This window comes from Aulonocara stuartgranti, assembly GCF_965226115.1.
Source record: "Aulonocara stuartgranti genome assembly, chromosome: 16".
In the NCBI taxonomy this organism is placed as follows: Eukaryota; Metazoa; Chordata; class Actinopteri; order Cichliformes; family Cichlidae; genus Aulonocara; species Aulonocara stuartgranti.
The window spans coordinates 23,359,850-23,387,802 of NC_138952.1; the positions used below are offsets into that span (position 1 = coordinate 23,359,850).

The 27,953-nt window shown below is 42.2% G+C and overlaps 1 protein-coding gene across 4 annotated transcripts; it reads left to right on the plus strand.

Moving 5' to 3' along the window:
- Window positions 1-59: 59 nt before the first annotated feature.
- On the plus strand, window positions 60-27,939 carry tbc1d4 (TBC1 domain family, member 4). Of its 4 annotated transcripts, none has more exons than XM_082507741.1 (24): window positions 60-74; window positions 1,197-1,638; window positions 7,923-8,051; window positions 8,142-8,373; window positions 9,435-9,679; window positions 10,740-10,829; window positions 11,139-11,243; window positions 11,346-11,478; window positions 11,604-11,695; window positions 11,787-11,897; window positions 12,622-12,744; window positions 13,264-13,323; window positions 16,019-16,236; window positions 16,704-16,865; window positions 18,381-18,538; window positions 19,241-19,447; window positions 20,846-21,007; window positions 21,158-21,316; window positions 22,365-22,465; window positions 22,580-22,723; window positions 23,614-23,773; window positions 23,929-24,098; window positions 24,546-24,722; window positions 25,354-27,939. In XM_082507741.1, the coding sequence occupies exons 2-24, from the start codon at window positions 1,252-1,254 to the stop codon at window positions 25,582-25,584; spliced, it is 3,756 nt and encodes a 1,251-aa protein (XP_082363867.1). In that variant the 5' UTR covers window positions 60-74; window positions 1,197-1,251; the 3' UTR covers window positions 25,585-27,939. The 4 variants fall into 4 exon arrangements, with proteins under 4 accessions (XP_082363867.1, XP_082363866.1, XP_082363868.1 ...); XM_082507740.1 differs by lacking the exon at window positions 60-74 and adding an exon at window positions 323-1,042; XM_082507742.1 differs by lacking the exon at window positions 60-74 and having other exon boundaries at window positions 323-1,638; window positions 16,022-16,236.
- Window positions 27,940-27,953: the final 14 nt, after the last annotated feature.

Genomic DNA, 27,953 nt, shown 5'->3' on the forward strand with positions numbered 1-27,953 from the left:
CTACATTTAAAGTAGGTACACACCATCAGCGCGGGGGTTGTTTGGTTGTAGAGCTCCTGGCTACCGCTTCATTGGTGAGTTTATATATGGCTAAGGTACTATTTTGGGGATAGGCGGACTGCTTGGATATTATAGCGTTAAGTTGAGGGGAAGTCTTCCCGTGCATAAAGCACCACATATGATTATGAATGTCGAGTAGTGGTGGGACTGAGATTAACCTACTTGTGAACAGCCGGGACTCACTTTGCTTAGCAAGAAAAAAAATTGCACATGTTATCGAAACATAATATTTTGCAAAGGGCTTGTTTTTACAACCCCTGGTTCAACCTGATGGAGGCGGTTGGCAGGTAGAATTACAACCAACGGGAGCTGGAACCAAGGGCACTTGTGCCACGGGGGGCTGAAAACACATCTCACGGTGCCACGAAGAAAGAACATTTCCAGGTAAAACTTAATGTACTGTGGAGAAAGGCGGAGCCTCGTCCTGTCACGTTTCGCACAGCGGCTCTGCGCTGCCCACTCCTCCAGCACATGGGATGGATGGGCGGTTCGTCACAGGCGCGCAGCCGCTCCGCCTCCGAGGCGTTGTGGAAGGAAGGATCACTGACGGGAGACTGCGCCGCAAGACGATAAACAAGCATCAGTGTCTGTATTTTATTGTTCATCTGCAGAGAGAAATCGCACCGGTGGCAAAGAAGCGTTTGTGCACTAGGATTTCAGGACCGGGACGTTGGAAATGCGCCGCCCTGCGTGCGCATTCGGAGACAACGTCCAACGCGTCAAAGAAATCAGATTTCTCTGGGTGACTTGTGTTTACACGGGAGTCAACCAAAGCCACGTTTTTGGCAAGCTATCTTGGTTGGGACAGTATAGTACAGGGGTGTTTAGCGCTTGGTTCTCCGCCTAAGCAAACGGTGGAGCGGAGCAGGGAGTAAAACAGCGAATAGACAGCACTCGAAGTTCTTTTTTTTTTAATCCTTGAGGGAAAAACTGAACATCATGGAGAGTTGCAGCTGATCGAAAGGGCGAGCACATGTTGGAGGTTTGTTTGAGCGCTGCGTAAACTTTGTGTATGGATGTGGACATGGAAAGTGTTGCAAACTAAACACAACTACAGCTAGCCTCGGTGGCAAGAGGGAAAGATATATTGATAGTGTTTTATTTTTGTTTTGGGGTTGTTGTTTTTTTGGAAGTAGGATTTGCTCTGTGTTGTTGTCATCGAGTTTCGGGCGAAAAGTCTGCTGGGTCAACATGGAGAGTCACGACGAGAAGGAGAAGTCGGACAACAGGTTCGCCCTCACTTACATCGGCTGGTCCCTGCTGGACAGGCGGACCACCCTACCCATGCTGCCGTGGCTGGTGGCCGAGATCCGCAGGCGGTGCGAGAAAGGCGACTGCGGCCCTGTGATGCAGCCCAGGGAAGTTCATCTGGTCCTCTGCCCCCCCTTCATCCGATGTGTCCCCACCACCAGCAACAACTCCTCAGTGTTCATATTCGAGCACAAAGCACAGCTCATATCTCGCTTCATTCACAACAGCAATGACCTCACCTATTTTGCCTATCTCCTGCGGGGCCAGCCCGACAACCCCGAGTCCGAGATGTCCTGTCACGTCTTTAAGGCCTGCGACCCCAACCAGGTAGGCCTGCTCCTCTCTGCACAGCACAGTTTTCAATACCATGAGCATGAATGGACCAAAACTCAGGCCAAAAAAAGTAACGCGGTGATCCATTAGGAACACACTTATAAAAAAGCTTTAAATAATATTTTTTTTACACCTAAGAAGACCTGAAGCAAGTATCCAAATCAAACGTCCTGAGTATATGTGACTAAATTAAATATGATGTCATGGTGAGGCAAACTATTTTTTTAAGGGTGGACTGATCCTGTCATTAGCTGTAAACTGAAAAACAATGAGATGTCCAACTAAGCCTGAAGTGAAATGTCTCCAAGGTGAAAGCTGTATAATTTAATCTCAACCTCGCACAATATTTGATCAATCGTTGGTCAAAATGTGTTTGTTTTGGGATTAAGTATTTAGGCCACTAGATTGTGGGCATGACAAACCCAGTACTGTGTTGTTGTTGTTGTTTTTTTGGTCAAAGTTAATCTATCCCTGGCCTTTCCCTGATCTTAAGTACAGTGGCCCTGAAGCTCAGTGCACCAGAGCTTAAGAAAAGACATATGGTTTCACCAATTTTGCACCACGAAGGGAAAATGATAGCTGAAAGCTCCCATTATAGAGTGGCATTTTCTGTCTTTGTGTCGGTTTATCCCTTTTGCAGCGTCATGTGTCAGACTGGAGAAGATGGGACTGTGTTTCCTGAAGTTGCAGCGCTCGGCGCTCTTGGGGCTGCTGTAGATCTGACATGTGTCTGGTGTCTGTGGTGTGACAACAACTGAATACAATATTGAGTCAGCACATTCACTTGCCAATCAGCATGCCACTCTTGAGTAATAACTGAAATAAACAGCCAGAAATCAGGAACGTGGGAGTCTGTGATTAAATATATATTGGTAGTAATCCTTTCTGCTCTTTTCTGAAAAGCAGTTCATAGCATATATTTTTAGGAAGTTGCTGCACTCAGTAGCCTACCCTAGTGTTTATCTGAGTTATCTTTTCTCTGATTTGGTGGTAGAGAATGTTATTTATACAAGATTCTTAAACAAACGCAGTTTAATCTTGGTGCCACCTCAATTCCTAATTCCATGCAACCCATTCTGAAGTCTAACATCCCTACTCATGCTAATCCTGTTTTCCCACTGACTCAGGAAATGTGCACCAGTAATGTTCACAAACACATATCTAGTTATACTCACATTTTGCATTGATCTCAAGTGTGCCCGTGCCGTATCGTGTTTCCTGTGCAGGGGGCTGAGCACAATGTTTGTGTGTTAGTGAAAACTGAGGAGCAGAAGCGCCAGCAAGCTTAAGGCGTGCACACTTTCGAGGTCTCTGGCCTCTCTGCTAATGCCCGAATGTGTGTGCAGCAGTGAGAAAAGTATCTTGGACATACCTCATTCATCACTATTACGCAACGAGAACTGGTTTGGCAACCAGCAAGCCCAAGCAACGTGTGCAAGGTGGACCATGTGGAATGCATGGCTAATTCTACCAGTACTCTGTTGCCATGTACAACACCCTGTTGCGGCAACTGCTAGCAGTCTGTTTGTCCCATTTTCCATACATAAACAGCATTTATTGCGAGCATTCTTACTACCACGTTGTGCGTTTTCTCTTTTTTCCAAACTGACTTTGAAGACACAAAAAATATTGCTTTATTTTTGGTTGGCAGGAATGGTTTCACATCTATTTTTAGTTGTAGAAATGACAGGCCTTCCTTGTGTAAGGAGATTTGGCATCTATCAAAATGATGAGAAAGGTTATAATGAAAAGACACTCTTGATGTCTTCAAGAGCACTGCAACTTATTAGATCCTTTTGGATTTAAGAAATAAAACGGTAAAGGAATAGCCCTGAATATGCAGTTTGCCTACAAACGTGACATCTCTCATGTATGTGTTTCAAATGTCATCGTGCTAAAAATCAGGTTTGACCTCCTGGACTTGAAATGCAGCCTCGGTCCTCACGCGTTCACTGTTAGGGTTAACAAGACTAACATTAACATGCCATGGATAATATTTTGCTAAAGCATCAAAGGGAAGATTTGGACACAAGTGAAACTTTTTTTTTCAGTTGAAGTGGGAGATGTTTACTTGACTTGTCTGTGAGACTGATAGGCACACATTCAGCACAGTCTCCAGTCAACACCACTGTGCTATTATCAAGCCAGCAACACACACTCAAGGCCTGCACAGCATAAACCACAGACCCCTGCATCATTTTTTTTTAACCTCTGCTCTGACTTGGAACAGTACCACTGTGGAATCACTCACTGGGTAACCTGTTGTCTCTGCTGTGGGTGATGTTCATTTTCAGTCTCAGTGGCACACACTGTTAAACTAAAATAGGAAAAGTCATTGTCTACCATTCAGCTTTACAAACCGTGCAGAGCTTGTTTTTTCATCTATTATATCAAGTGCCTTTCCCTTTTGTGCCAAAGACAGGAATTGAAAAGCTTTTTTTCTTATATTACGTGCACCTGTTGCCCAGAGAAGGAAAAGTGGCCCAGTGTCTGTCTGTTAATGTGACCAGATTTCTGAGGCCACATATTTGTAACCGGTTATCATGATATTCTGTGCACAGTTCACAATGAAAGGGAAACTGTCTGCAGTCACTGATATGTTGTTACATGTCAGATAAGCATAGCAAGCAGCTTTGAATACTTGAGTTCTTGGATTAACTTTATAAAAATGTATATTATTAGCAAGCTGCTTGTCTGGTAATTTGGTGTGACAGATAAGTCACCGGATCAAATACAGTCATGTGAAAAAGTGAGTTTTGACAGGACAGGCAGCCAGGTGCACAGTGGGGACCCCACCAAACTCACCCCAAGGTCACCCCATGCAACGCTCAGAGAGAATGCAGAAAAACCCAAGATCTACATATGAGACTGTAATTAGAGAAAATACTGAACAAGTATGGCTGATTTGGAAGAATATGGACACCTCTTACCAACTGTCACGCATGGTGGTGGAGGGGTGATGATCTGGGCTCGCTTTGCAGCTAAAGGCCCTGGGCGCCTTGCAGTCACAATGAACTCCTCTCTATACCAAAGTATTATGGAGTGAAATGTGAGGCCATCTGTCTGACAGCTAAAGCTTGGCTGAAAATTGGGTCATGCAACAAGACAATGATCCCAACCACAGCAGCGAATCTATAACAGAATAGCTGAAAAACAAGAATAAAGGTGTTGCAATGACCCAAAGTCCAGACCTCAGGTTGATTGAAATTCTGTGGCATGGATGTTTAGAGAGCTGTGCATAAATAAATGCCTGCAAACCTCATTGAACTGAAGCAAAGTTTTAGATGGCAAGCCAAAATTCCTCTGCAGTCATGCAAAAGACTGATAAAGTCATACAAGACAGAAAATTATTACTTCAAGTTGTTGCTGCGAAAATGATCGTGTGTACTTAGTTTTTCACAGGGCTGCGTAAAACTCTATGAAAAGTTTCTTTTGCACATGGCTGTGAGTTCCCTCCTAAGTTTCAGTAAAATCAGAGCACTAACAAAGTGAAAAACAGTCTCTCCATAGCTGTTTAATTACCAGGATCTATGTTTACATATACACTTGTATTGGCAAAAAAAAAAAAAAATAGACGTTTTACTGACGCATTACAATTTCCAGTTGTGACATCTTGTCACTGTGGCAGTAAAGATATCATAAGGAATTTTTGTTTGTTTGCTTGCTTGTTGTTGTGGTCAAATATGAATTTTGTTCAACTTACATTTGTCCTCAGCCACATGGAAAAGCACAGGCTACAGTGAGGTCAAACTTTAAATGTCAAGTGGCATCAGAACAAATCCTTGCAGAGCCAGAGCCACACAAAGACGGATATTTGGCCTTAAAGCAACTCCATAAATCGAAGTTTATGGTTATGACGTTAATAAGCTACAGTTTGTTTGTTTTTTCCGTCTTTCTATTCAATTTGGGCAACTTTCTAAGAACTTGCATCGCATGCTTTTAACTTAAAAGCATGCGATCTTTGATTGCTTCTGGTCTGACGTGGGGTATTACGTTTCATCTCTCGCTTGCTTTCTGTTTCCATTCTTATCTTTTTATTGACACAGTGATAACCTGTGCACCTCCAAAAGAGCCTAATTAGGCCTAATCACAGATATTGTGGCCGAACGTGAGACTCCGCAACTTCTCAGCGGTCTGGCTTATTGCTGCCGATAATAGCAGCAGAGCAATGTGCCATCTACTGTAAGATCTGATGTTATTAGGGGCTTTTGAAGAGCGCTTGGACATGATGGGAGCTATGCACTGAGAGTACTCAGGACTCTAGCAGCTCAGAGGGCACTATTCCCGTGTTTGTTTTCACCTAAGCTCTAAAGCTCTGCTCTGCTACTGGTGTTTATAGAGAAGCATTGCTTCACAACCGCCGTCGCTTATATCGTTTAATGAAGCCAGCCTATGATCACTGAATGTTACGCTAGTTTAAAGAACCGCTTTAGTGGGAAGAGGACGCTGGCTTTCCTTTAGTTCCTCAACAGCTTTTCTGCCTGCCTGTCTGTGCATGTCTCCCTTCAAGAGGCGAACACCTTTGCCGACTCTGTATTGGGTAGATAAGGAATAATTGATCGCACGCTTCGGCATCATCTTACTCATGTATAATAAAGCAGCTCCTTTTAATGTTTAGACAAATCTGTCTCTTTTTTTCCCCCTCCCTTTGTGACAAAGTGTTGTGGTGGCCAGCTGTAGTTCTCAGCCAACAAGACCTTTTGCTTACCTCGACCTCGTAGTGTCAACACTGTCTTTTCCAATGAAGAATGCACTTTCACACAAAATGTAGCCATCAAGATCCCATGTGTGGTTTATTTTTCATCCCTTGTAAGTTATTACAGCACGTTTTCATTTATTCGCAACCCGCGTTTACAGAGAGCGCAGATATTTGTTTCTGAAGCTTAAAATGATCACCGCGATATTATTTTATCCTGGAAATAAGTCAGCCAACAGTTTGAAAATCATTCACAGTTTCTGGAGTGTGGGATTAGGACTGAGCATCACCCCCACCCCAGCCACTTCCACTTTTCCTCATCTCAAGGCAACGCTCTGTCACCAGCCAGGAAAAGCGCAAGGCCTTGAGGGGGGAGGTGGGAAAGCAGGCGCTTAGAAAGTGGGACTTTAAAATAGCCCCAGTAGCAGACGTGCATTTGATCTCATTGCCTTTTATGAAAATCAGACACGGGCTTTGTCAGGATGTTTGAGTTCATTCACAGCTTTTCTTTTCCTGTTTGCCTGCCCTCCCCTCTCTGCGCTCTGTTGTTCTGGTCACACCTCTGAAGTAAGCGCCATGTACTTTGCTATACAACTTCCCTCTCCAGTCCACATTAGAAATATATTTGTTCAACCGCCTGTATCCAGCTCTTATCTGATCTGATGTGTGCAGTCTGTGGAGCTGCTGTTTGTTCTAGCCCTCACTGTTGTCTTAAACACAGTATTTGGCTGACCTTGGCTGCAGCATTAGTTCCAGGCACTCTGCTTCTTTTAGGGAGCTTTAGCGTCGAGGCTTTCAGTCAGTTGTTTGCTGCCAAAATTTTAGTGCAGCGGTGATTCATTGCTCTCTGACTCCACTGCTATTGTTCGGTCCCCATTGTAAAAGTATTCAAAGCCTAAATTATGGTGGGTTTTTTTTTTGTCTTGTCTTTTGCCTGTTTTTTTAAAATTTTTAAATCTTTGACTTGTTATCAAAGCAAGCTGTTATCAAGCTTTGATGACACTAACACACTAGCTGCCTGCTAATGTTTAAGTGCCACAGTGTAGCAGCAATAGGCTTATCGACCTTCAAGTCTCGAGTTTCCCCCAGCCTTCTGTTTTCTGTTCATTGCTGTAGAGAGTGGGTGTTCCCCATGGCTGCACGCCTACCTCTGACACCACTGTAGCTTTTGGTCCGTCTATTGTTATAGTTTTTGTTCAAATCTTTTGCTCTTTTCAAGTTATTTAAATTTCAAGTCTAAATATGGTTTTATTTTATTTATGTCTTAACATGCATAACCAAAACAACAGTATTGATATGATTCCACGTAATTTTTTTACTGTTAATTTCTTACTTCTTCTTAGTTTTTATTTGTCATTTTGAGAATGACATGAAGCATTATTCATGTTCATACTTTACAGAACCTGACGAAAAGTTAGAAATTTCGTTGTCTTAGATTTTAGGGTTATGTTATACTCGTGCTCTTTCAATGTCTGCGAAGCTGGTGTTCCCCTCGACCTCCCTTAGTCTTTTTGTCATGGTTTTTCTTTGTTCCTGTCTTCCTGTTCATCACATCCTTTCATTCCACTTGCCTCGCTTACAGGTCCCTGAGGTGATTAGTAACATTCGCCAAGTGTCCAAAACAGCGCTTAAGGAAGATTCCAAACCCAAACAGGAAACCGACGAGGCCTTCTACAACTCCCAGAAGTTTGAAGTGCTTTACTGTGGCAAGGTAGGAATCTGTGCATATGCCTTTAGAATGGAGTGTTTTTAAGATAAAAAAGGGCTTCAATGAATGCTGTTGGTGTTGCAAAAATCCCAGGTGACGGTCGGATACAAGAAGGCTCCATCCACGCTCGTCGATGATTGCATCGACAAGTTTCGCCAGCACGAGATTGAGCGCAAACGCGTTCGACTCCTCAACGGTCAACGAGGATCCACGGAGAGCCCCCCTGTGGAGTTTCTCATGGGAGGCGAAGGAGACCCGCTCTCCTCTGCTCTGAATGAGACTATGGAAGACCCCAGAGGTCCTGGAGGGGAGGACGTGACCTCAGGTGGGGACGAACGCTTCAAACAAATTTATGATGAGGAAAAGTTTTATTGAAATGATGTGTGTGTGCACAGCAACAAGTAACTTGAAGGCTGGTCAGGTTCACATGTCCCACATTGTTGTAAGTAAATGCTGCTACTGTCAGTTTTGCAAGGACACAAAAGCTGATTTGCAACTCAAAATCAAGTTTAAACACAAGGAGACAAAGAGCGACTTTACAGACGTGTCTGTTCTGCACCCAAAATGACAACATTTGCTTGCATAATTTAGCTTCAGCCAAATAATGATTATAATGTTTCTTCTATTGGTTGGTTTACAGTGCTCACTTTGACTCAGTGTGGATTATTCTGTTTGTGCACCTCCTTGTATTACACTGTGTTCGCTGTTATGTTGACAGGCTAGTGTTCCAAATGGAAAACAGCAAGTTGCACGCTTACTTTTCACAAAATGTGGCAGCCATCCACATTTATGTAATTATCAAGTTGCTGGCTATACAAGCAAAAATAGGAACTAGACTTAAAAAAACTGTAATAAAGATAAAATATTTATAGGAAATATCCTTGGGTTTAGTATCTGTTAGTTTGGTAAAAACATGATTATAACTGAGACATTGATGGATGTGTTTATTGGAACTCTAAATGTATGCTTTCAAAAATTTCTGTGTTTTTATGGTAATATATGCGGTCGCTGAGTTTCCTAAAAAGACTAAAACTAAAACTGAAACTAACAAAAACTAAGCTGAACCAAGAAAATCAAGTGAAACTAAACTGAATTACAGACAAGATGAAAATGAAATTAAAATAAAAACTAAGTAAAAAATACACAATTATAATAACTCTGTTATTATCACTTTATGTTCATCAGGAGGCAAGTAAACCATTTACTAAAAACAAGAGGTCAGTAGAAAAATCTAGGTTAATTTAATGATTCAGTCAAACTGGGTAATCCTGTGTACTTGGTAGAACAGCACTGGAGTATATCCATTAGATCAATAGCGACTAAAGGTTCTAGTGATGTAATTTTCTAAACTTAGGTGTGAGTTCATGTTTGATGTGTCTGATCCAGGTAAAGGTATTCTCAGCAGCGGCAGTCAGAGCAACCTACGAGGAGCGTTCCCCGAGTCCATCCAGGAGGACTCGGGATTCGAGGAGCCCCAGGAGTTTCGGACACGCTGCAGCAGCATGGTGGGGAGTCTGCAGAGGAAGCCGGGAGAAGGCATCGTCATGGTTTCCACACGCCGTCGTCACGCTAGCGCACCAAATCACGTTCAGCCTTCGGATGCAGACAAAAACCGCACTATGCTCTTTCAGGTAGGAGAAGTTGAACGGAGTAAAGGGCTGTGCTGTACTGCTGCTAATGTGTTGGTGTCACAGTGAGAGCGCTTCTCTTCTCTTTGTCCAAATGACTGTTCAAGTTCTTTCCTTCGGTTCGATGCAGAACACTTCTCAAAATAACAGTGTTCTCACATGAAAATCTTTGTCTAGTATGGAGAGAAGTGACTGACCTGGGCCCTGAAGGCATCATTTATATCTTAATAAATAATTTGCAGTGAGCTTAAAGGGATGTCCACCTTACGTGTATGTGCACGCAGTGTACAGTTGGGCTGGCCGGGTGTCTTATTTTGCATTGTTTTGGATTTACTCCACTCTAAACATACCCTTTTCAATAATATGGATGGATTTTTTTAAGCTCCTCATGCCAAACCATAATTTGTGTTGTAAAACTTGATTCCATCTGTTACACCAGAAAACCAAATGGTCGCTGGCCTCAGCGCTGTTTGTCACGGAGGCCTCCTTTGCATAGACTCTCACTGCTGAGGTTCACACCACCGCAAATCATTTTTATGTGCACGTGGCTGGCAGCTATAATGTGTAGACCAGCTTGGCCTGGTGTAACTGTTCCAGTTAATAAGGCCGTAACTCCTGTGGTATTAAAAAAAATAATAAAAACTGACTTCACCACTGCTCCTGTGATAACACACGGTCGCTGCTTCATGAGAAACATGTGCGCCGCACTGTGAGCCAGCTGCCATTCCTCACGCACCATGCCTGTTTCGTCATGAAGCTACTTTTAAAAACTAGAGCACAACGCTCGATGTGATACTGTACGTAGCAGTCAATTATGAGGAAAAATCATTAGCGGAGACTCGCTGACCCTGATTTTAAAGCGCACGTGAGCGTCTTTTATCTCTATTGCCAATCGGGTCCCGGAATAATTATAGTCCTAGTCATAAAATGCTTAACATCACAGGAGATCCCAGTGTGTTTACACACATGCTCTCCCATCCGTGTTGTTTTGTGAGAACTTTTCATGCATCTATTACATGTTTTTACTTCACTCTGTGTGACCGTGGTCTCTCGTGTTTCATAGGTTGGACGTTTTGAAGTAAACCTTATAAGTCCTGACAGTAAAACTGTGGTCCTGGAGAAGAACTTCAAGGATATCTCATCGTGCTGTCAGGTTGGTGTATATTTACTTGTAATGTTTACTGAAAAGGTCTCTCTTGTGTCTCTGCTGCAGCCCTAGCAACTGGAATCTAATCACAGAGAGCCTTTGCTCATCTTTACACAAGAGCAGACCTTTAGTGTTTATTCCTTAATTTAGTGGCAGATCTTTGTCAGTAATGTAAGAATACACTTCTTTTCACCTTTGTTGGTTGTTTAGTAATTAAATATGATATAATTAAATCATCATTATGGTGATGTGCTATAAAGTTCCACAGCTATCCCAGGCCTCTGAGGCTAGTTTGTCTTTTGCTCCCATCCCCAGGGTATCAAACATACTGACCATTTTGGATTCATCTGTCGGCACCACTCAGAGTCTGGTCCCAGTCAGTACGTGTGCTACATTTTCCAGTGTGCCAGTGAATCCCTGGTGAGTCACAGGAATTATGTAAATAAAATGAAATTCTTAAGTGCATGTGGCAAACATCTCTTTCTTTGTGCGTGTGTGTGTTCATTCGCCTGTGCGTGTCAGGTGGACGAGGTGATGCTGACGCTGAAGCAGGCCTTCAGTACAGCAGCCGCCTTACAAAGCAACAAGACTCAGATCCAGCTATGCGAAGCCTGCCCCATGCATGACCTGCACAAGCTCTGCGAGAGGATTGAAGGTAGGTCATGTCACCTGCATCAGACATCCGGCACTTCTCTCGGCTTTGACTCATGAATATATTGAATTTTCTCAGAGTTAAAGCAAGTTAAAGAGTACAGCTTATTTCATCTTCTCTGTTTCCAGGTCTCTACCCACCTAGAGCAAAGTTATCCATCCAGAAATATCTCTCCCAGCTGACCGACAATGAGCAAGCTGAGATTTTTGAGCGAGTTCAGGTCTGGCAATGGAGGTGACACTTTGATACAAACATATTATTTCTTACAGCTGTTGATTCACACTTGAGTGTTTGTGCATTCATTTCTGCAGAGACTGAAGCCTGCGTCAGACCAGGAGGAGAATGAGCTTGTGATTCTTCATCTGAGACAGCTCTGTGAAACCAAACAAAAGTCCCACCTCCACATTGGAGAGGCCCCTAAGGTAAGGGCACGAGAAAGCTTACGGTCCAGAAATAATTTCCAGCAAAGTGGTGTTTCTGTTGAATAGAGAACACTTGGCGACATCACAGTTGTCGATCGATTTGTTGGTTTTACTCTAAATTTCACTTTGAAAAGCAAAAACAAACAGACAGGCTGGATCCTTAAAATGTTTCTAGTGGTCCTTAACATGAAATCTGAGAAACGTCAATTCAGACCCCTGATGGTTCTGAAAATCGCTTGCATGAAATGGCATAAAATTTGAATTTCTTAGACCGTATCCTAAGGTTTTGTTTTGGACTTTGTGTTGATAAAGGGATTGTGTAGAAATATTGATGGTAAAAGAACTCCTTAGCTGCTGTCTTAAATGTAAAGCTTGTTGCTTTGTATAGATGTAGATGTCTCTCTCCCTGAGACCTACAATGAACCGCTGTTTACGTTCTGTGAGTTGCTGAGAGGGGAAACACGACATTTAAAGTATGAGAGGATTGTGGATAATTGCTTTGGAATGATATACCCTGAGCGATCTGCATGCTAAATATTATCAATCATAGCGCAGTCTCCAGCAGCAGCACCACTTCTTTTAAAGCAGTTAGCAGCTATTGGCTGTTTCTTGCAGGCTTTATCACAGGATCTGCAACTGTATTCGTACAGTGAACCTGTTTTGGTTTATAATTAAATTCATTGAAGTCTTGTTAATTAAATCTTTTTCTTTTGCTGTCTAACAGAATGCAGCAAACAGCTCAGCAGCAGGAGATGGCACAGCCACCGGCAGTCGCTTCAAGCTCGACATTTTTAAGAATAAAGCGCGTTCATCCCTCACTAGCTCTCTGGAGAATATCTTTGCAAGGGTGGGTCTTTTTAAACATGTTTCCTTTTCTGCCACTGCCTTATCTTCCCCATTTCCTGCCGTTATATTATTATAACCATTTACTTATTTCCCCCAGTTTATCCCTGTCTTTTATGTCTCCGCAACGGACAGAAAGTAGAGCCGCCATGATGTTTACCTCTTACTAGTCTTCTAGGTTTCTGTTTCTGTGTCACTGTCATCACAGGGATTTGGATTGACCCATATCTGCCAGTGAGACAGCAGAATAATTCCTTAGCAGAGGCGTCCAGGAGAACTCTGCTGCCATCTGTTATTATCTTAGAGACTTAGCTGAACAATAATGCTGTTAGGCAGCAAGGAAACGTTTTCCCTTTGTTTCTTTCTGCTTCACTCTTAATCTAATCGCTGTTTCTTTTTGTCAGAAACAATTGTGTAAAAGAAAAAAAAGAGTGTTTTTACTTTTTTAAAATTTATTTATTTATTTTTTTAAATTTACCCACTTGTGTTTTTATAACTTTTGTACAATCATCTCTGTCACCAGGGCGCCAGTCGAATGCGCGGCCGCTTGGGAAGCATGGGAAGCATGAGCAGTTTTGAAAGAGTAAGTGTCCTTGAGGATGAACATGAGAATTCCCAGAGCTTCAGTCGGGGGACTCTGAGACTTCTCACTCTTACCCCGTGGCATCTAAAAGCATGCTATATTCCAACTGTGTCCTCGGGAAAGGGGCAGGTCGATAAGAATACTTTCACTTTCATCAGTGTCAGTAGGTGGATCTGCCAACAGTCCTCTTCGCATGAGGAGAAACGATTTTGTGCTGCGTTTTTCCCCACATAGTTTTGTGATCAAGCTTGCACTGACAAAAAGGCAGAACAGTACAAGAGGGAACGTGTGTACAGAGATGCTAGTGAGCCGTTTAAGGTTGTTGGCTCCCTTGTGGTTACTGCTGTGCAAAATGTGGAGTGAGAGCGTGATATGGTCCCTCTGACTCCTCATCAGTCATGATGGGTTTAGCAGTACGCTGCTACGATGAACAAGTAAACAAGCAAATTAACCAATTGAGTGCCAGGCACCCAATTTACAATCTAAAGGCTAGGTTAGGCTAAACCAAACCCAACATAAAGTTGTGGCTGGTGTAGCAATTATTTTATAATTCTATACTTAGAATTAATTAAAGAGGTTTCTTTGAAATGCAGCAAACGCATTTGTAACTAAAATGCCGATGCAGCACAGGGATGCTGGATTTTTTGCATGGTTTTTTTTGTTTTTTTTGTTTTTTGTTTTTTACCGTGCATTGTGTTCTGCATCCTGATTGCCTATAGACCATTGTCAATCAATCTCGTGCCGTGTCTTCTGTACAGTACAGAATGCGTCCAGCTTGTCAAATTTACATAAATCTTCAATCGCTAGCAGTGTGACTCTGAAGTGCTGCACTGTATGTTTGTAAGTTTTCTGATCAACAAACACAAATATGTTGACAAAACATTTTGCACTTTGGTTTCATTCTATAATACTGGACTTAATTTTCTACGAAGGTTAGAACTTGGAGAGTGTTTAAACAAGAGAGATTAGTGTGAAAATGTTCATGCCTGTCTGAGAAAAGTGTATAAAGTGTGTAGTGAGGGGTTTTACAGCCTTAAAACATCTATAATAATTGTAAAAAAAAATAACGTTGGCTACTTTGTGGATTTCACTTATCACGGGCTATTTTTAGAACGCAACTCCCGTGATAAACGAGGAACCACTGTATTGTTATATAACACATCATAAAGCACATGCTGTAGAATATTGTGCAAATGTCTCGAGCCGTCCTTCATTTTTCATATTTTTTTAGGAAAATGGGAAATCACCATAGTGATTCAGTGAAACATACAATGAAAGTACAGCATATAAGGCAAAAACAGAGACTGTACAATTCTAATAAGCTTGAAAGGCAATATTTGGTGTTGTATCATGATTTTAATTTGGTATTATTACAACGGCCTCTACAGTCACAAACCTGCTGGAGACCTGCAAACAGACTTTAAAGGGTTAAAACTACAGAAAAGAAGTGTTACTTGTTTTACTGAGGCCGCAAAAGTATGAAATACTCTCTCCTTGTAGCAGATGTGTGACTTTTTTCACCGGATGTGTTAATACTGTCATATCAGATTTATTGAGAATACTAACCGCCAAGTAAGGACGATTATTAATACCAGTCTTCAAATGGCAGCTCCAAGTGTCTGGGAATTTATTAAGCTATTATTTCTCTTTCTTTTATCTATGATTAGCCACACTGGCTATTGCAGGTTTTAACAAATGTAAGCGATCATTTATCATGGAGTGACATATATCATTTTAATTTATGAGGTTCAAGTAAAGGTTTCTGTCATTGAGATGTCTTTAAAAAGTCTGGAAAAAGTTGCTTTGATTGGGATTAAATGAGTAAGTAGTCTCGTGGGGATTCTGTCAGGATGTGATGAGCTCGTGAAAAGGAAATCCCACTCAGGATGTCCAGTTACGCATCTGCTGAGCCACGTGTGGCCTGGATTTGTCTTCTCGACCCTGACGTAAGAGAGATTACTGCAAAAGTCTCTGATTTGAGTAAAATTCTATCATCAGTTTTTCCTAAAATTAACAACAGCATCAGGTTGTTAGATGACATCATCGTCTAGCGTGATTTGCAAACAGACCTCTTTCCAGTCTATAATGTCATCAGCTGTAGCCCTCAATTTTTTAATGTCATCAGCTACATTAAAAAAAAAAAGAGCGCATTGAAAGCAGCAGCATGACCTAACCCTGATCTTAAATAGGGAGGTCTCTAAAAGCATGATGGAAGGAGATAGGAGGGCTTTCGTGTACAGTTGCGTGTCACCGAGGTCCTCCCCTCCAATGGTGTGTGATGTTGTGAGTCACAGGACACTGGCCATTAGAATACAATAGATGTGGGAGTTGTGCCACCAGACATGAGGCAGCACGGAGTGATAGCGTGGAGTATAAAGTTGAACCATGGTCTGAGGCTTGCTGTGGGTTGAATAGGTGAGTGTGCGATTGAGTGTTTAACTTGGCTGTGAGCTGTGTCGTGTGGTTTAACTTCCAGTGAAACATGGACTGATTTTTCACTTTTTGACTTTTGCCTTCTGTCACTGACTTTTTGTTTGATTGTATGATCCACAGAAATTTAAGCCATTCATAAAAAAATGTGTGTGTGTATGCATATATATATATATAAAATGTCATTAAATATGCATCACTGGAAAACAGTGAAGTCATAAATATGACTGACTGCTTCCCGCCTTACACATTCTGTCCTCTTCAGCAGGATGAGGAATCTCCTGGTCACTCCCCCCCAGGTTCCCCTCCTGCCTTCCCGGACGAAGACCCGGAAGCTGGCTTTCAGTTTCGTCGGCGCGCTCACACCTTCAGCCATCCACCTGTGAAAAAACGCATCTCCTTCGACGGCCAATTGCCAATACAGAACAAACAGACTCTGCTTCGCAGGCAGCAATCCGTTAACCCAGAGTTGCTGCAAAGCAGGTAAATATAAGCTAGTTTACAGTTAATCACCCTCTGCAGTTTTAAAGAAGGGTTCTGCGTCTGTTTGGTGATATTTGCAGGAGTTAATAATTTGTTCCTTTTTGCAGTTATACAGATCCCCTCCCTTTCCGCCTTTGCTGGATTGAGCTTTTGTGTTTTGTTTGAAGATATGGCTAATGCTAACTTAATCATTAGAACTGGTTGCTTTTCTTTTAATCGCGTCAACAGTGTGTGTGCACAGACATTGTAATCTATTTGCAGCACTTTGATCAGTCTATAATCTCTTCACCTTCTGCCCCGCTGTCCTCGAACAATAGCATCACAAGTTTCCTGTCACTGTTTTGATCCCTCATAAGCTCCCCACTTGTTTTTTTTTCCCTTATTCATTTCTGTGCTTGGACCGAAAGCTCTTTGTTTTGTGTAATGTTTTTCTTTATTTGTGGGCATTTCATGTTTGGCCCGCCCAGTCCCGTGGCTGTTTCAAGAACACGCAGTGTTTCAGAGAGCGAGTCCTCCTCCTCCACCTTCAGCCTCCCCTCCTCCTTCACTGCTCCCACTTTCCTGAAAAGCTTTTACCAGGGCTCACTGGGTTCCCTGAACTCCCTTCCAGACAGTGGGAGCCTCAAGAGGTGAGAGGGGGGTGCTCAGGCAACCCCCCTTGCTTAGACTGAAATGCACCCCATACCGGGGACTTCATCAGGAATGAGATGGGTGGGAGGGACAGGCTGTTCTTTGCTGGCAGTAGCAGTATTCCCATTGGCTGTCAACACCTTTTTAACACCCAGCTTTATTGCCCTGTATCTCTTTTTCTGTATATCCAAAGCAAATTTGTCTTAGGATAAAATTCTTTTTCATTTTTTTCCACACCATGTATGCAGCTGGAGCCATCCTCTTCCTGTTTCTCTCAGCAGGGGATGCTGATGCATCCCTCCCTTGTTGCATTTGCATGTGCATTGCAAGCTTTTTGCTTTAATAACTGTGTCTCACAGCTTTAACCTTCATCCTTCCTGACTGGTGCAAGAGTTGCTACTCTAACTCGTCATGCTAATAAGATTCCCTGATACGTTTATGTTCAGCAGTTGCTATTAATGGTTAGCTTCACAAATAAGCAAATATAGTGTGTTTGATACCTGATGGTGCAGCAGTAGGAGCAAGTTTTTGAGCACAGCTTACAATGATGATGAATGAGAAGTTTAAATGACACAGCACTGGAGACACTTGATCTAAATACTCCAACGTGCTCGCAGCCTAGTTTGCTTTGTTGATTGCACTGTATGACAACTTTGCCCCTTAGGGACTTGGCGAGCATGAAAACATAGCAAGAGGTAGTAGGTCAGGGGAAGAGTTTTAATCTGTTAAAGAGACAGTGTTATATGTGTAGAACAATTGTTTTCTCAGTGCCATTTGTTTCAATCCAAGGTCACTTCCTGTTTTTCACTGCCCACGTGATCCGACGGGCTCTTGTGTGCTAAACAAGCTCGCCAGCTGTTTAAGCGACACTGAGCGAGAAGCGAAAAAGCTCTGTTCTTGTGCAGACTAAAGAATGCAATCTGCACTTTCAAAGGAACTGAATTAAAATTTGCTTAAATTTTCACAACCCACTTTTGCTCTTGCAAGGCTGGTAATTGTGCGCTTGTGTAGAAAACCTCTGTTGACATGGATGAGAAATGGGACGTTCGGTATTCAGTTCAGCAGCACCAGCCAAGCTTGCAACAATGTTCATCACGGTCAGCTTTTACTGGCATTTATTTCCTGAGTTGGAAGGAAAACATTTGCTACGAGGTGGGGAAGTTTTTCAGTTCTGATTTTTCATTTCCACTTACTAAACCAACTTCTTTTTCAGCAGATGAACACACGTGCATGCACCTCAGCTGTGGCCGATGTTTCTCTTTTACATGCTGACTTTGCTACTTTATTAACATTTACACTGGGAAGGAGTTAGTGACTGGCGCAGTATGTTGAAGTTTCATCTTGGCTATTTTTTTATCAGTCCAGAGAGCTTGTATTATTTTACCACCATTGTGTGTATGTGTGCTTATGTTTGTGTGTCTGCTTTTGTAAAAGTGTGCTGAAAAGAGAGTCTGTGTAAGCTGACACCTGACTCGTTTATCAGGTGTCACTGACGCTGCTGTTTTCTCTCGTAGCAATGGCGAAGGCAGGAAGAGGACTCTGTCTGGCTGTAGCAGTGACTCGTTCAGCGGGGGTCTCCCTCTGAGCCCACGCAGGGTCTCCTGGAGACAGAAGATCTTTCTTAGAGTCGCATCGCCAATGAACAAGCCATCTGCATCCATGCCGCACACAGGTCTGGCAACTCGATCCTTGTAAGAGTTCAAGAAACACAATGTAAAAGCTTTGTATAATCCACAGATCTACTAGAAGGCAGATCGAATCTTCTTCTAAGAAATGACAGTACCTCAAACAGATTTTTAAATTCCAGGCTTATATGCAAAGACTGAGGGTTGAAAAAGAGCAAAGGGAGAACAAGTAGCTTTGTACCATTGTTTTCCCCCATGAATAAGTCTCTAACAAGGTTTTTGACCAAGCAGCATTGCAAAATTGTATCATGATTTTTATTTACGACTGATTTAGTCATATATAGTTAGAATATTTTCTGACTGAAGCCAGAAAAAACAGTTTCATTTTTTTGACTGCTTTCTTGAGTTTTGTCTCCAATGTTGACAGTCAAACATCTGTCTCTAAGAAGTGATTCTGTTTTTTTTGTCCTTCTGTTCAGTTAAAATTGGTCTGGGTTTATTGGAGCTCCCTGCTGTGTTTTTTGCTGCATTGATGGGAGCAGTGAGACTGTTAATACACTGTAAAACCAAAGCAGATCAGAAGCTAGAGCAGTCTGAATGCCTGTGTGCAGCTGCAGAGCTGAGTGCTAACAATCTGTGAACTATCACTGCAGAAAGCCCATCTTTATTTTCTAGCATTCATTGTCCCAAAAGTTTTGACTTAACAATATATTTTCTATATTTACCATGTGTTGGATGTTGTGTTTCAGACGACTCCGAAAACAGGGAGCTGTTGCCTCTCTCTCCTCGTGCCTCATCTCTGGACCCTTTGGGTCAGCTGCTGCCCCAGGCAGGCGACCCTGGGTCAGAGAGGAAGTCAAAGAGGACGGCAGCTGACTACCGGGCTCTCTGGAGGACAGCTATCCACCAACAGATCCTCCTGCTGCGTATGGAGAAGGAGAATCAGAGACTTGAAGGTGCGTCTAACTAGTTAATTCTACACAAAGTATAGTGAACTTGAGTGGAGCCTGGTACTATGACTGATATTGATATTACCGCAAAAGACGTCAAAGTGTATATAAGTATTTTTTTTCCCCTCAGTAACTGTTAGTATCTATAACTTGAAAGCTTGGATATCATTGTTAAGTTATATTAAGCTAGGAAGATATTTATTACAGTAATAATTTAAACTCCTGTCTCTTTACTTCACCTGTCATCTAAACTTTACACTCAACCCTTACCCCGTACTCCAATCTTTAAAGTCTTGTCATTCCCAACTGAAGCTTTATGATCATGGACAGAGATAAAGGAGCTGAGGTTAGCAGCTCGTTAAGCTCTTTCATTTTTATGTTTATTTTCAGAAGTCTGGTAACGCCATACTGGTTTTGGGACACTTGAGCAAAGCTACATTTAGTTTTGGTTTTGCAGCACTTTCAGATAGACAAACTTATGTAGAAGCGGTAGTGTAGCTTACAATGAAGTCTTGCAATTTTCCTTTATAAAAAGACTGAAATAATAGCACCAGTAGTGCTACAGTGGATTGTCCAGATGCAGCTTTGCAAACCCAAGGAAACAAATGGCTAAAAAATGACATCAAGTGGGTTATTTTGGGGGCTTTTGGGGCTTTATTTTTGGCGATTGGGAACAGCTATCTTATTATAAATGAATGATTAATGAAGTTACCCTTTAAAATGCTAAAGAAAAGACCTAAGATCATAATATTTTGTAAATGCCCAGATCAAACCATGGACCTAATAAATATGTTGCTTCCAGTGACAGACAGGAGAAGTACTATGTGTCGCTTTTATATTCTGAACACCAACACATCTCTTTCCCTTTGTTTGCTACTATGACATCAATGCTGGTCTGAGGACCTAACTGTGAATAACTGTTTAATAGAAGGTAAGCAACATAAAAGGAGAATTTGGGATAAAAATAAAAGCAGATGTTTTTGCATGCGTCTGGTGGCTGGTTATTGTACCATTCGATTCAGCTTTTTTTTTTTTGCGTGCATGGTGATCATACTTTATGATTTCTGTTATTTTTTGTGCTCCCATTATGCTGTTGTAAGTTTCTCCATGCCCATTGTGGCTTGCGTTTATGTGAAAAGGGTTTCCATGTTATCCAGTGATTAAAGGTTGAAGCCGTGATGCTTTGTATCCACGCTTTCTCTGGAACATGAAATCTTTTAATTGTCATTATTCTTTGCTACAAATCCAAAGTTATAGGGGCTTATTTCGAAGTTGTTGGCCTTTAGTCTCATTTTTTGTTTCTTTCTGAAAACTGAGTCTTTAATGGACTTTAATGTATTAAATATGAGTCGGTCGCTTTTTATACTGATATTTATATATATATTCATATACATTCTGTTGCAGCGAGCCGAGATGAGCTGCACATCCGCAAGATGAAGCTTAACTACCAAGAAGTGAGCGAGTGCTCCAAAGATGCACAGGCTTTGTGGGAGAGAAAACTGACAGCCCCGGGCAGAACAACGGTCCCACAAGACAAGGAAGAAATGTATCGTGCCCTCTGCCAAGGTGAGAGGCACTAAAAAAAGAAAAAAAGAAAACCGTATCACCAGTGGCATGTAAACAGCGCTATAAATAAATCTGAAACTCCCCACAGGACAAAAAACATTGTAAGTTAACATTGTTTCTTTTATTTCTGTTGTGGTTTTTTGTGTGCAGGAGTTCCAAAGAGCAGACGCGGGGAAGTCTGGTTGCTTCTTTCCCATCAGCACCGGCTGCGTCACAGACTCCCGCCACGTCAGCTAGCCCTGGATACCCACTACCATGACCTCCTCAAGCAGCTCACCGCACAGCAGCATGCCATTCTGGTCGATTTAGGTGTGCACAGGACCACAAAAACCCACGAATTTCATCGAAGATACAGATACAATCTATGCATGTAGAAAGGTTTCTGTGTCTATGTGAAAAAGAAAGTACACCCCATGATTCAGTTTGTAGACTCTCCTTTAACATGTATACGTTTGTCAGTCTTTCACATTAGGGTGGAGGTATTTTGGCCTACTTTTCTTTGCAACGTTGCTTCACTTCATTGGGGTTTTCAGGCATTTGTTTATGAACAATCTGGTGTAAGATCTAGATTTGACTGTGTGCTTGTGATCATCGCCCTGTTGCATGGCTCAGTTTTGACCTCACATTTGACTGTAGAATACTTTGTTTGGCTGCAAGGTGCCCAGGTCCTGTGGCTAAAAAACGATCCCAAATCATCACCCCTCACAGCATATTGTGCTGATATGCTGTGTTTGGTTTTTGCCAAATGTGGTGCTGTGCATTATGGCCAAAGGACAAAGGACTGCAGAAGTCTGGGAAACCTTTCAAAACAAGCTGCAATACTTCATTCTTTTTCTGATTGTAATGAACTCGAGCATTTAACATGCTAACTGAGGCCTGTAAGATTTGAGATTAAGCTCTCAGGTGTTTTACAGCTTCTTTGAACATTATATAGTCTGACCTTTTGGTGAATTTGCTGGTACGTCCACTCCTGGGAAGATTGTGGTATTGTGTTAACACACACCTGAAAGCTCCAGACCAGCAAACTGATATAAACATCTGATATATATATTAATTAGCTTCTGGCTGCTACAGAACCTCTGAATTCCAATGGGAACAGTAAGGTTATGCTTAGTTTTCGACAGGAATTCACAGAGAAACTTTCTTTTTCACATGACACACGCTGTATCTGTTTATGATTATATATGTTGAGGAAGGCCGGAAATCTGAAGATGGCCTCAGCTGGTCCTTCAGCAAAGGCGACTGTTTTCAGAGCTGTCACTTCAGTATTGTTGCTCGTAGTTTAATGTGTTAACCAGAAAACAACAATTCCTGGTTATTTTTCTCACATTTACTCTCACTATCTCTCTCTGATTAGGCCGGACCTTCCCCACCCACCAGTACTTCTCAGCCCAGCTTGGCGCTGGACAACTCTCCCTTTACAACCTCCTGAAAGCTTACTCTTTGCTGGATACAGAGGTACATACTGTAATCCCCACAGTGGCTCACTTTAAGGCCTGTACTGTAATGATTGTTGTGAAATTTGCAATAACCCCCTTTTTAAACATTTTTTTAAATTCTTGTGCTGCACAGGTTGGCTACTGCCAGGGTATCAGCTTTGTGGCTGGAGTTCTGCTCCTCCACATGGGTGAAGAGCAGGCCTTTGACATGCTGAAGTTTCTCATGTATGACCTCGGCATAAGGCGGCAGTACAGACCCGACATGGTCTCTCTGCAGGTCAGTGGGTGGAATGAACAACTTATTCTGTCACAATGTCCAGTGTTTGTGTTCATTATGTATTGCAGGAATATTTGCAAATGTTAAGCTCCAGTGCCACCGCTGACCTTAAAGACAATGCTGTGCACAATTACACATGCAAATGTCCATTGCCAAAGGTGGCGTTCAGTTTAAACAAATTCCAATCTATTCGAAACAGTTATACAGTAACAAATGCTTGTTACTGCATAACTGCTATAATGCTGTAAACATTCACTTTTAGCTGTTACTTACTGCTGCATGAACCCTTGTGTGGGTTTTATTAGCTACCAAGAGCAAACAGCAGTTAAGTGTCTCCACCTCTTAGTCAAACCACTCCTGCTCTGTATCTGTTAAACATCATCTGACCTCGCTGCAGTTACAGCATCAGCAGGCGTGGTAATATTTAATCCGCTTCAGGTAACTGCTGAGCCAGGTCTCTCTTCCCTGCAGGGTTTACACTTTTAATCCAAAGTTTTTAAAGTCAGGAGGAGTTTCGTCTGTTTTCTCTGCACAGTGGCTCAGTTTGAGGGAGCTAAAGGTATTACTTGCTTTCTTTTTAACTGTCAGGAAATTGTAAAACTTGATAACTGTCTAATTTTAGCCTGAGCTAACTTCTGCTTCCTTTTTCTATTGGTTGTACTTTTGACTAACGTGCTGTTAAAGAGCACAGATCATCAAATGTCTGGCCGTGACGCATGTCTGAGCAAGTCTATGAAATAATAATACTTAAAGGGCTCTGTGTTTGGATAAAAGTTGGCTTGCCAGCTTGTGATTCCTGGATTGCTCTGTGACATTCTGTTAACAAGTCCTGACATACCAGTTTGACGCAGCATGTTTTGACCTGCTTCTGTGTTTATGTGTGTGTGCAGATTCAGATGTACCAGCTCACCAGGCTGTTGCACGACTATCACCGTGAGCTGTACAACCACTTTGAGGAGCACGAGATCTGCCCGAGCCTCTACGCCGCGCCGTGGTTCCTCACGCTCTTTGCCTCGCAATTCCCACTCGGCTTTGTGTCCCGGATCTTTGGTATATACATATCTTTTTTACTTTTTCTTTTTAGATTAATGGTTTGTTTGCTCACATGCAAAATTGGATATGATAATTGAATTGTCTGCTAAGCCCTACAGCTCGAGGAAAAACATCGTAAATCACTACTGGTTTATGTATTGCCTGTTTTTCAGATTTTGTGTTTGTCGAGGGGTCTGAGGTGATTTTTAAAGTGGCCCTCTGTCTGCTGGGCAGCCATGAGGGGGAGATAGTTGAGTGTGACAGCTTTGAGAGCATTGTGGACTATCTGAAAACGACACTCCCCGCCCTCAGCCACACACAGATGGAGCAGACCATTGCTAAGGTACACAAACTGCCCTTTTTTTTTTTTTTTTTTTACAGTGCCAGATTATTAAACAAACAGTAACACTTGGAAGTGCATCCTGGCCCAAATTTGATACTAGTGAAAGCTCAAAGCTCAAATCCTTACAACATCCATCAACCACTAAATAACTGAAATTCATGGTTGGTGTCGAAGAATGCACTTTGTTCCCTAGCGACTTGTGATTGCCAGGGGGTCGATGACCAGTCTCTTGGCCTGTGTCAGTAAAGCTTCAGAATATGCTTTTACCTCAGAAAGGTGCCCACGTGATTTGAAGCTGTTTGTAAGATCACTTTGGTCTTTTTGTGGCTATTTGTTGATGAACACTCCATGCAGGTGCATTTCCATTGACCTTAATGTTTTGGTACCAGAGTGTTGTACGATAACGAGCTGTCTTTCAGTGGCATCTATCTGTCTGTTGATGGCCAGGTAATGGAGATGGACATCTCAAAGCAGCTGCAAGCATACGAAGTGGAGTACCACGTTCTACAAGATGAGATGTTAGAATCTGGACCACTGCCTGATGACTCTGAGCGCCTTGACAAGCTGGAGAAGACAAATGCGCAGTTGAAGAAGCAAAATATGGAGCTGCTGGAAAAACTTCAGGTAAGGAAGTGAAGGTTCAAACCTCTATGAGACCCCAGCCCCACCCACTCCCCTGCCGGGTGTTACTTAATTTTGACGTGACTATGATATAATTGAGGTAAACATTTTAACCCAATGTCACTGTGTGGAGACAATTTTGAAGCCAGTAGTAGTACCTAAAACTACCTATAGATGGCACTAAAACACAAGTTAAAAACACAGTACCAGTGTTTGTAAGACAAAGGGACTAAATGCTGCATGCTCTGCAGATATCGCTTCACTAATGTTTAAAGTAGAACCAGTAAAGTCACACCTGATGGTCTTCATATAAATACACGTTAAAGAAATATTTATTTACTGTCCCATCTGTCTCGTCTGAGTCACACCTATGGTGTTGGAAATCTGCTCGTACAACATTTAACAAGTGCTTGTGATTCTGTAAGAAATAAAATCATATTTGATTTGCACTTTTAAAAAGGTCACGTGCTATCGTGTGACTACAAGTTACAAATTCTTCCTTTTTAGACTTTTAGTTTAGTTCTGAGATTTTGTAACTGTATTTTGTAACCTGTATTAGTTTCACCTCCTGTTTAAATGTTAGTCTATACATTGTACTCTGTGTGCTCTAACATACAATGTTTGTGTCCTCCAGGCTGCGCGGCAAAAGATTCAGACTCTGGAGACGAGCATGGAGAACTTCCTTTCTCGGGAGAGCAAAATGAAGCACATGATTCGCTCTCTGGAGCAGGAGAGGGCAGCTTACCAGAGAACCATTGAACGCATGCGCTCGTGCCTTCCTCCTGACGCCTTGACAGATGTAGAGATGACCCAGATCAAAACAGGGCCCAACGGGAAAGCCAAAACAGCAGCCAAAAAGCCCTGATGGCAACCAGGGTGCCGGCTGCTGTGGGCCAGAAGCACAGGCAGATACCAAAATGAACAAATGAAGACTGTTTTGTGGAAAGCTGCTGAGTTCCACCGCATTGTTGTAATGCTGTACAAGAGCTGTACACTATTTTTTTTTTTTCTTTCTAAATGTGTTTTGTCTGAAGTGGAGACGCGCAGACTGTATAGGGAAATATCTATGTGACATTCGTCAGAAGATAATAGCGTAGTGGGAGGAGAGTTTCATCTGTATTAGCAAACAGACCGTTCCCATAGTGCATTGGAGCCACTGTTCGTCTCATCCATTTCACTGCCAGTTTGAAGGTGAGATCAAGATGCACACCATCCTTCACTTCTGAGATTTTTTTGGTGAGAGTGAGAAACGGATCTGCTCCTGCAATGTTTTTTTTGTTCTTTGAGCACTACCTTCATTCTCAGCAACACTACAAAAGTAGTGAACAGAAGGTGCCTATTGGCAAATAATCTTTTGGACCTCAGGGTCAACTTATAGCCATTACCAGTGTCTTTGATCTTGGAGTGAAGATCGCGTTGTTTTTGATATCTTCAAACTTGTGTCTGCGATGGACGCGCAGCCTCAGGCTATTGATGTTGCTTTGTTACTTCTGTTTAATTCACTTGAAATTTTTGTGAATGTAATTTCTCTCCAAAGATCACGGTGAAAATGTGTCGTTCCCCACCTCGCCCACCTACAGAGACATCTGAGCACACATCTGCCATATTAGGCTTTAAACTTCTGCGGATACGTATATAGTATCATGTTTATCTCTTGGCATCGCCTCACTGCCTTCACGTGAGAGAGCTTTAGTACTTGCACTTGCTACTTTTAAGGAGGAAGTGTTTCTTCCAAAGCTCAGGCAGGATGTGTGGTTGTCTGCCTTTTCAGTTTCCTGTGTGACTGACCGCGGTGTCGCCTTCTTTTAGCACAAAGATCAGACACTGAGACAGAGTTCACACTCCCCGGGCGCCGAACAACAGACCAAGGTGGAGGAGTGATCTGAATGTACATCACATGGTTCTCTCAGAGAAGAAAAAAGTCTGTATGCGATTTTTTTTTCTCTTTTGTTTTGTGTGTAACAGTTGAATGCAGGTAGCTAGTCCTGTAGATCTAACACACAGTGGCAGTTGCTTTGCTGGTTGTCACACGTCAGCATGTTTGCGTTAAAACTCAAGTGTTTAGGTGAGCAGAGCAGCATTAAGGAGAAAACCTGAAGACACTTGAGTGTTCTATTCACTGGTAGGGAGTCTCTCCTAATACAGGGTAATATATACAGTATATAGGCACACACAAACACACACTGTGATGTGAACTGCCTGGCTGTAAGGACAGACAGTTTTATGAGTTCAGCGAGTGTCCCTGGCTCCCTTTTCAGTTTTGTTTTAGCCCACCCCTGTGTCTGACTCACCATCACTGGTTCTGATTGAAAGCAAAGCAGTCTTGGGCTTGACTTCACTTTGAGAAAACGCCCTTCCGTTTAAACCAAGGTGATGTCTATCAAAGGGAGGGGGAAAAAGTACCCACTAACAGTGTCTATCACTCTTTCCGTCCTTGGTGACAAGTTGCGATGACACATTTGTCTGTTTCACTTTTTATTTTTAAATGTCAGTACATGTGGGCATGTTCTGTGGCAGACAATGCAGTGTGTTGATGTTAGGGATCCTTTACCCAGAGCACAGCAGCTGTTCCACGCAAGGCTGACGAATCGAGCCCGATCGTCTCGGTCAGGGTGGGAATTTGTCTTGTAATTGATGCGATTTTGTTCAAATTCAGGCCAAACGTTTCATACTTTATGGAGAAATGGCCACATCTTTACAGCAGGGATTTTCTAAATAGTTAAGAAAGGAAAACATATCAAACAACAAATTGTTAAACATCCATTCTTCACCACTCCCCTGCCTCTTTTTGCCTGTGTTTTGCTTAACTACAGAATTTGTGAATCTTAGAAATAGGTCACCGAACCAAAGATGTGATTGTTTTCCAAAAGCAAATTCATTCAATCAAAATGAAGTGACATCTGTTTGCAATCTTTTGGTTTTTACTATGACAAGAACTCCAACAGTTACCAAATATTGGTAATTTAAAAACACAAAAAAGATACATTTTTTTCCCCATCATGTTCATTTTTTGTGCCAAAGATGGCCTTTGTTTCTTTTATTAAGAGTTATGATAAAAGCTTCTTTTTGATATCTAATGTAAAGCACGTTCAGGTGCTGAGTCTTGACTTCTACAATAATGTGTGCATCACTGTGTTTTAACAAAAGACTGTCAACACGAGGGCTACCGAGAGGCAAAGAAACTGTCATGAATTCTTCAATAAACCTCACCTTGCCTTTTTTTTTCTTCTTTTT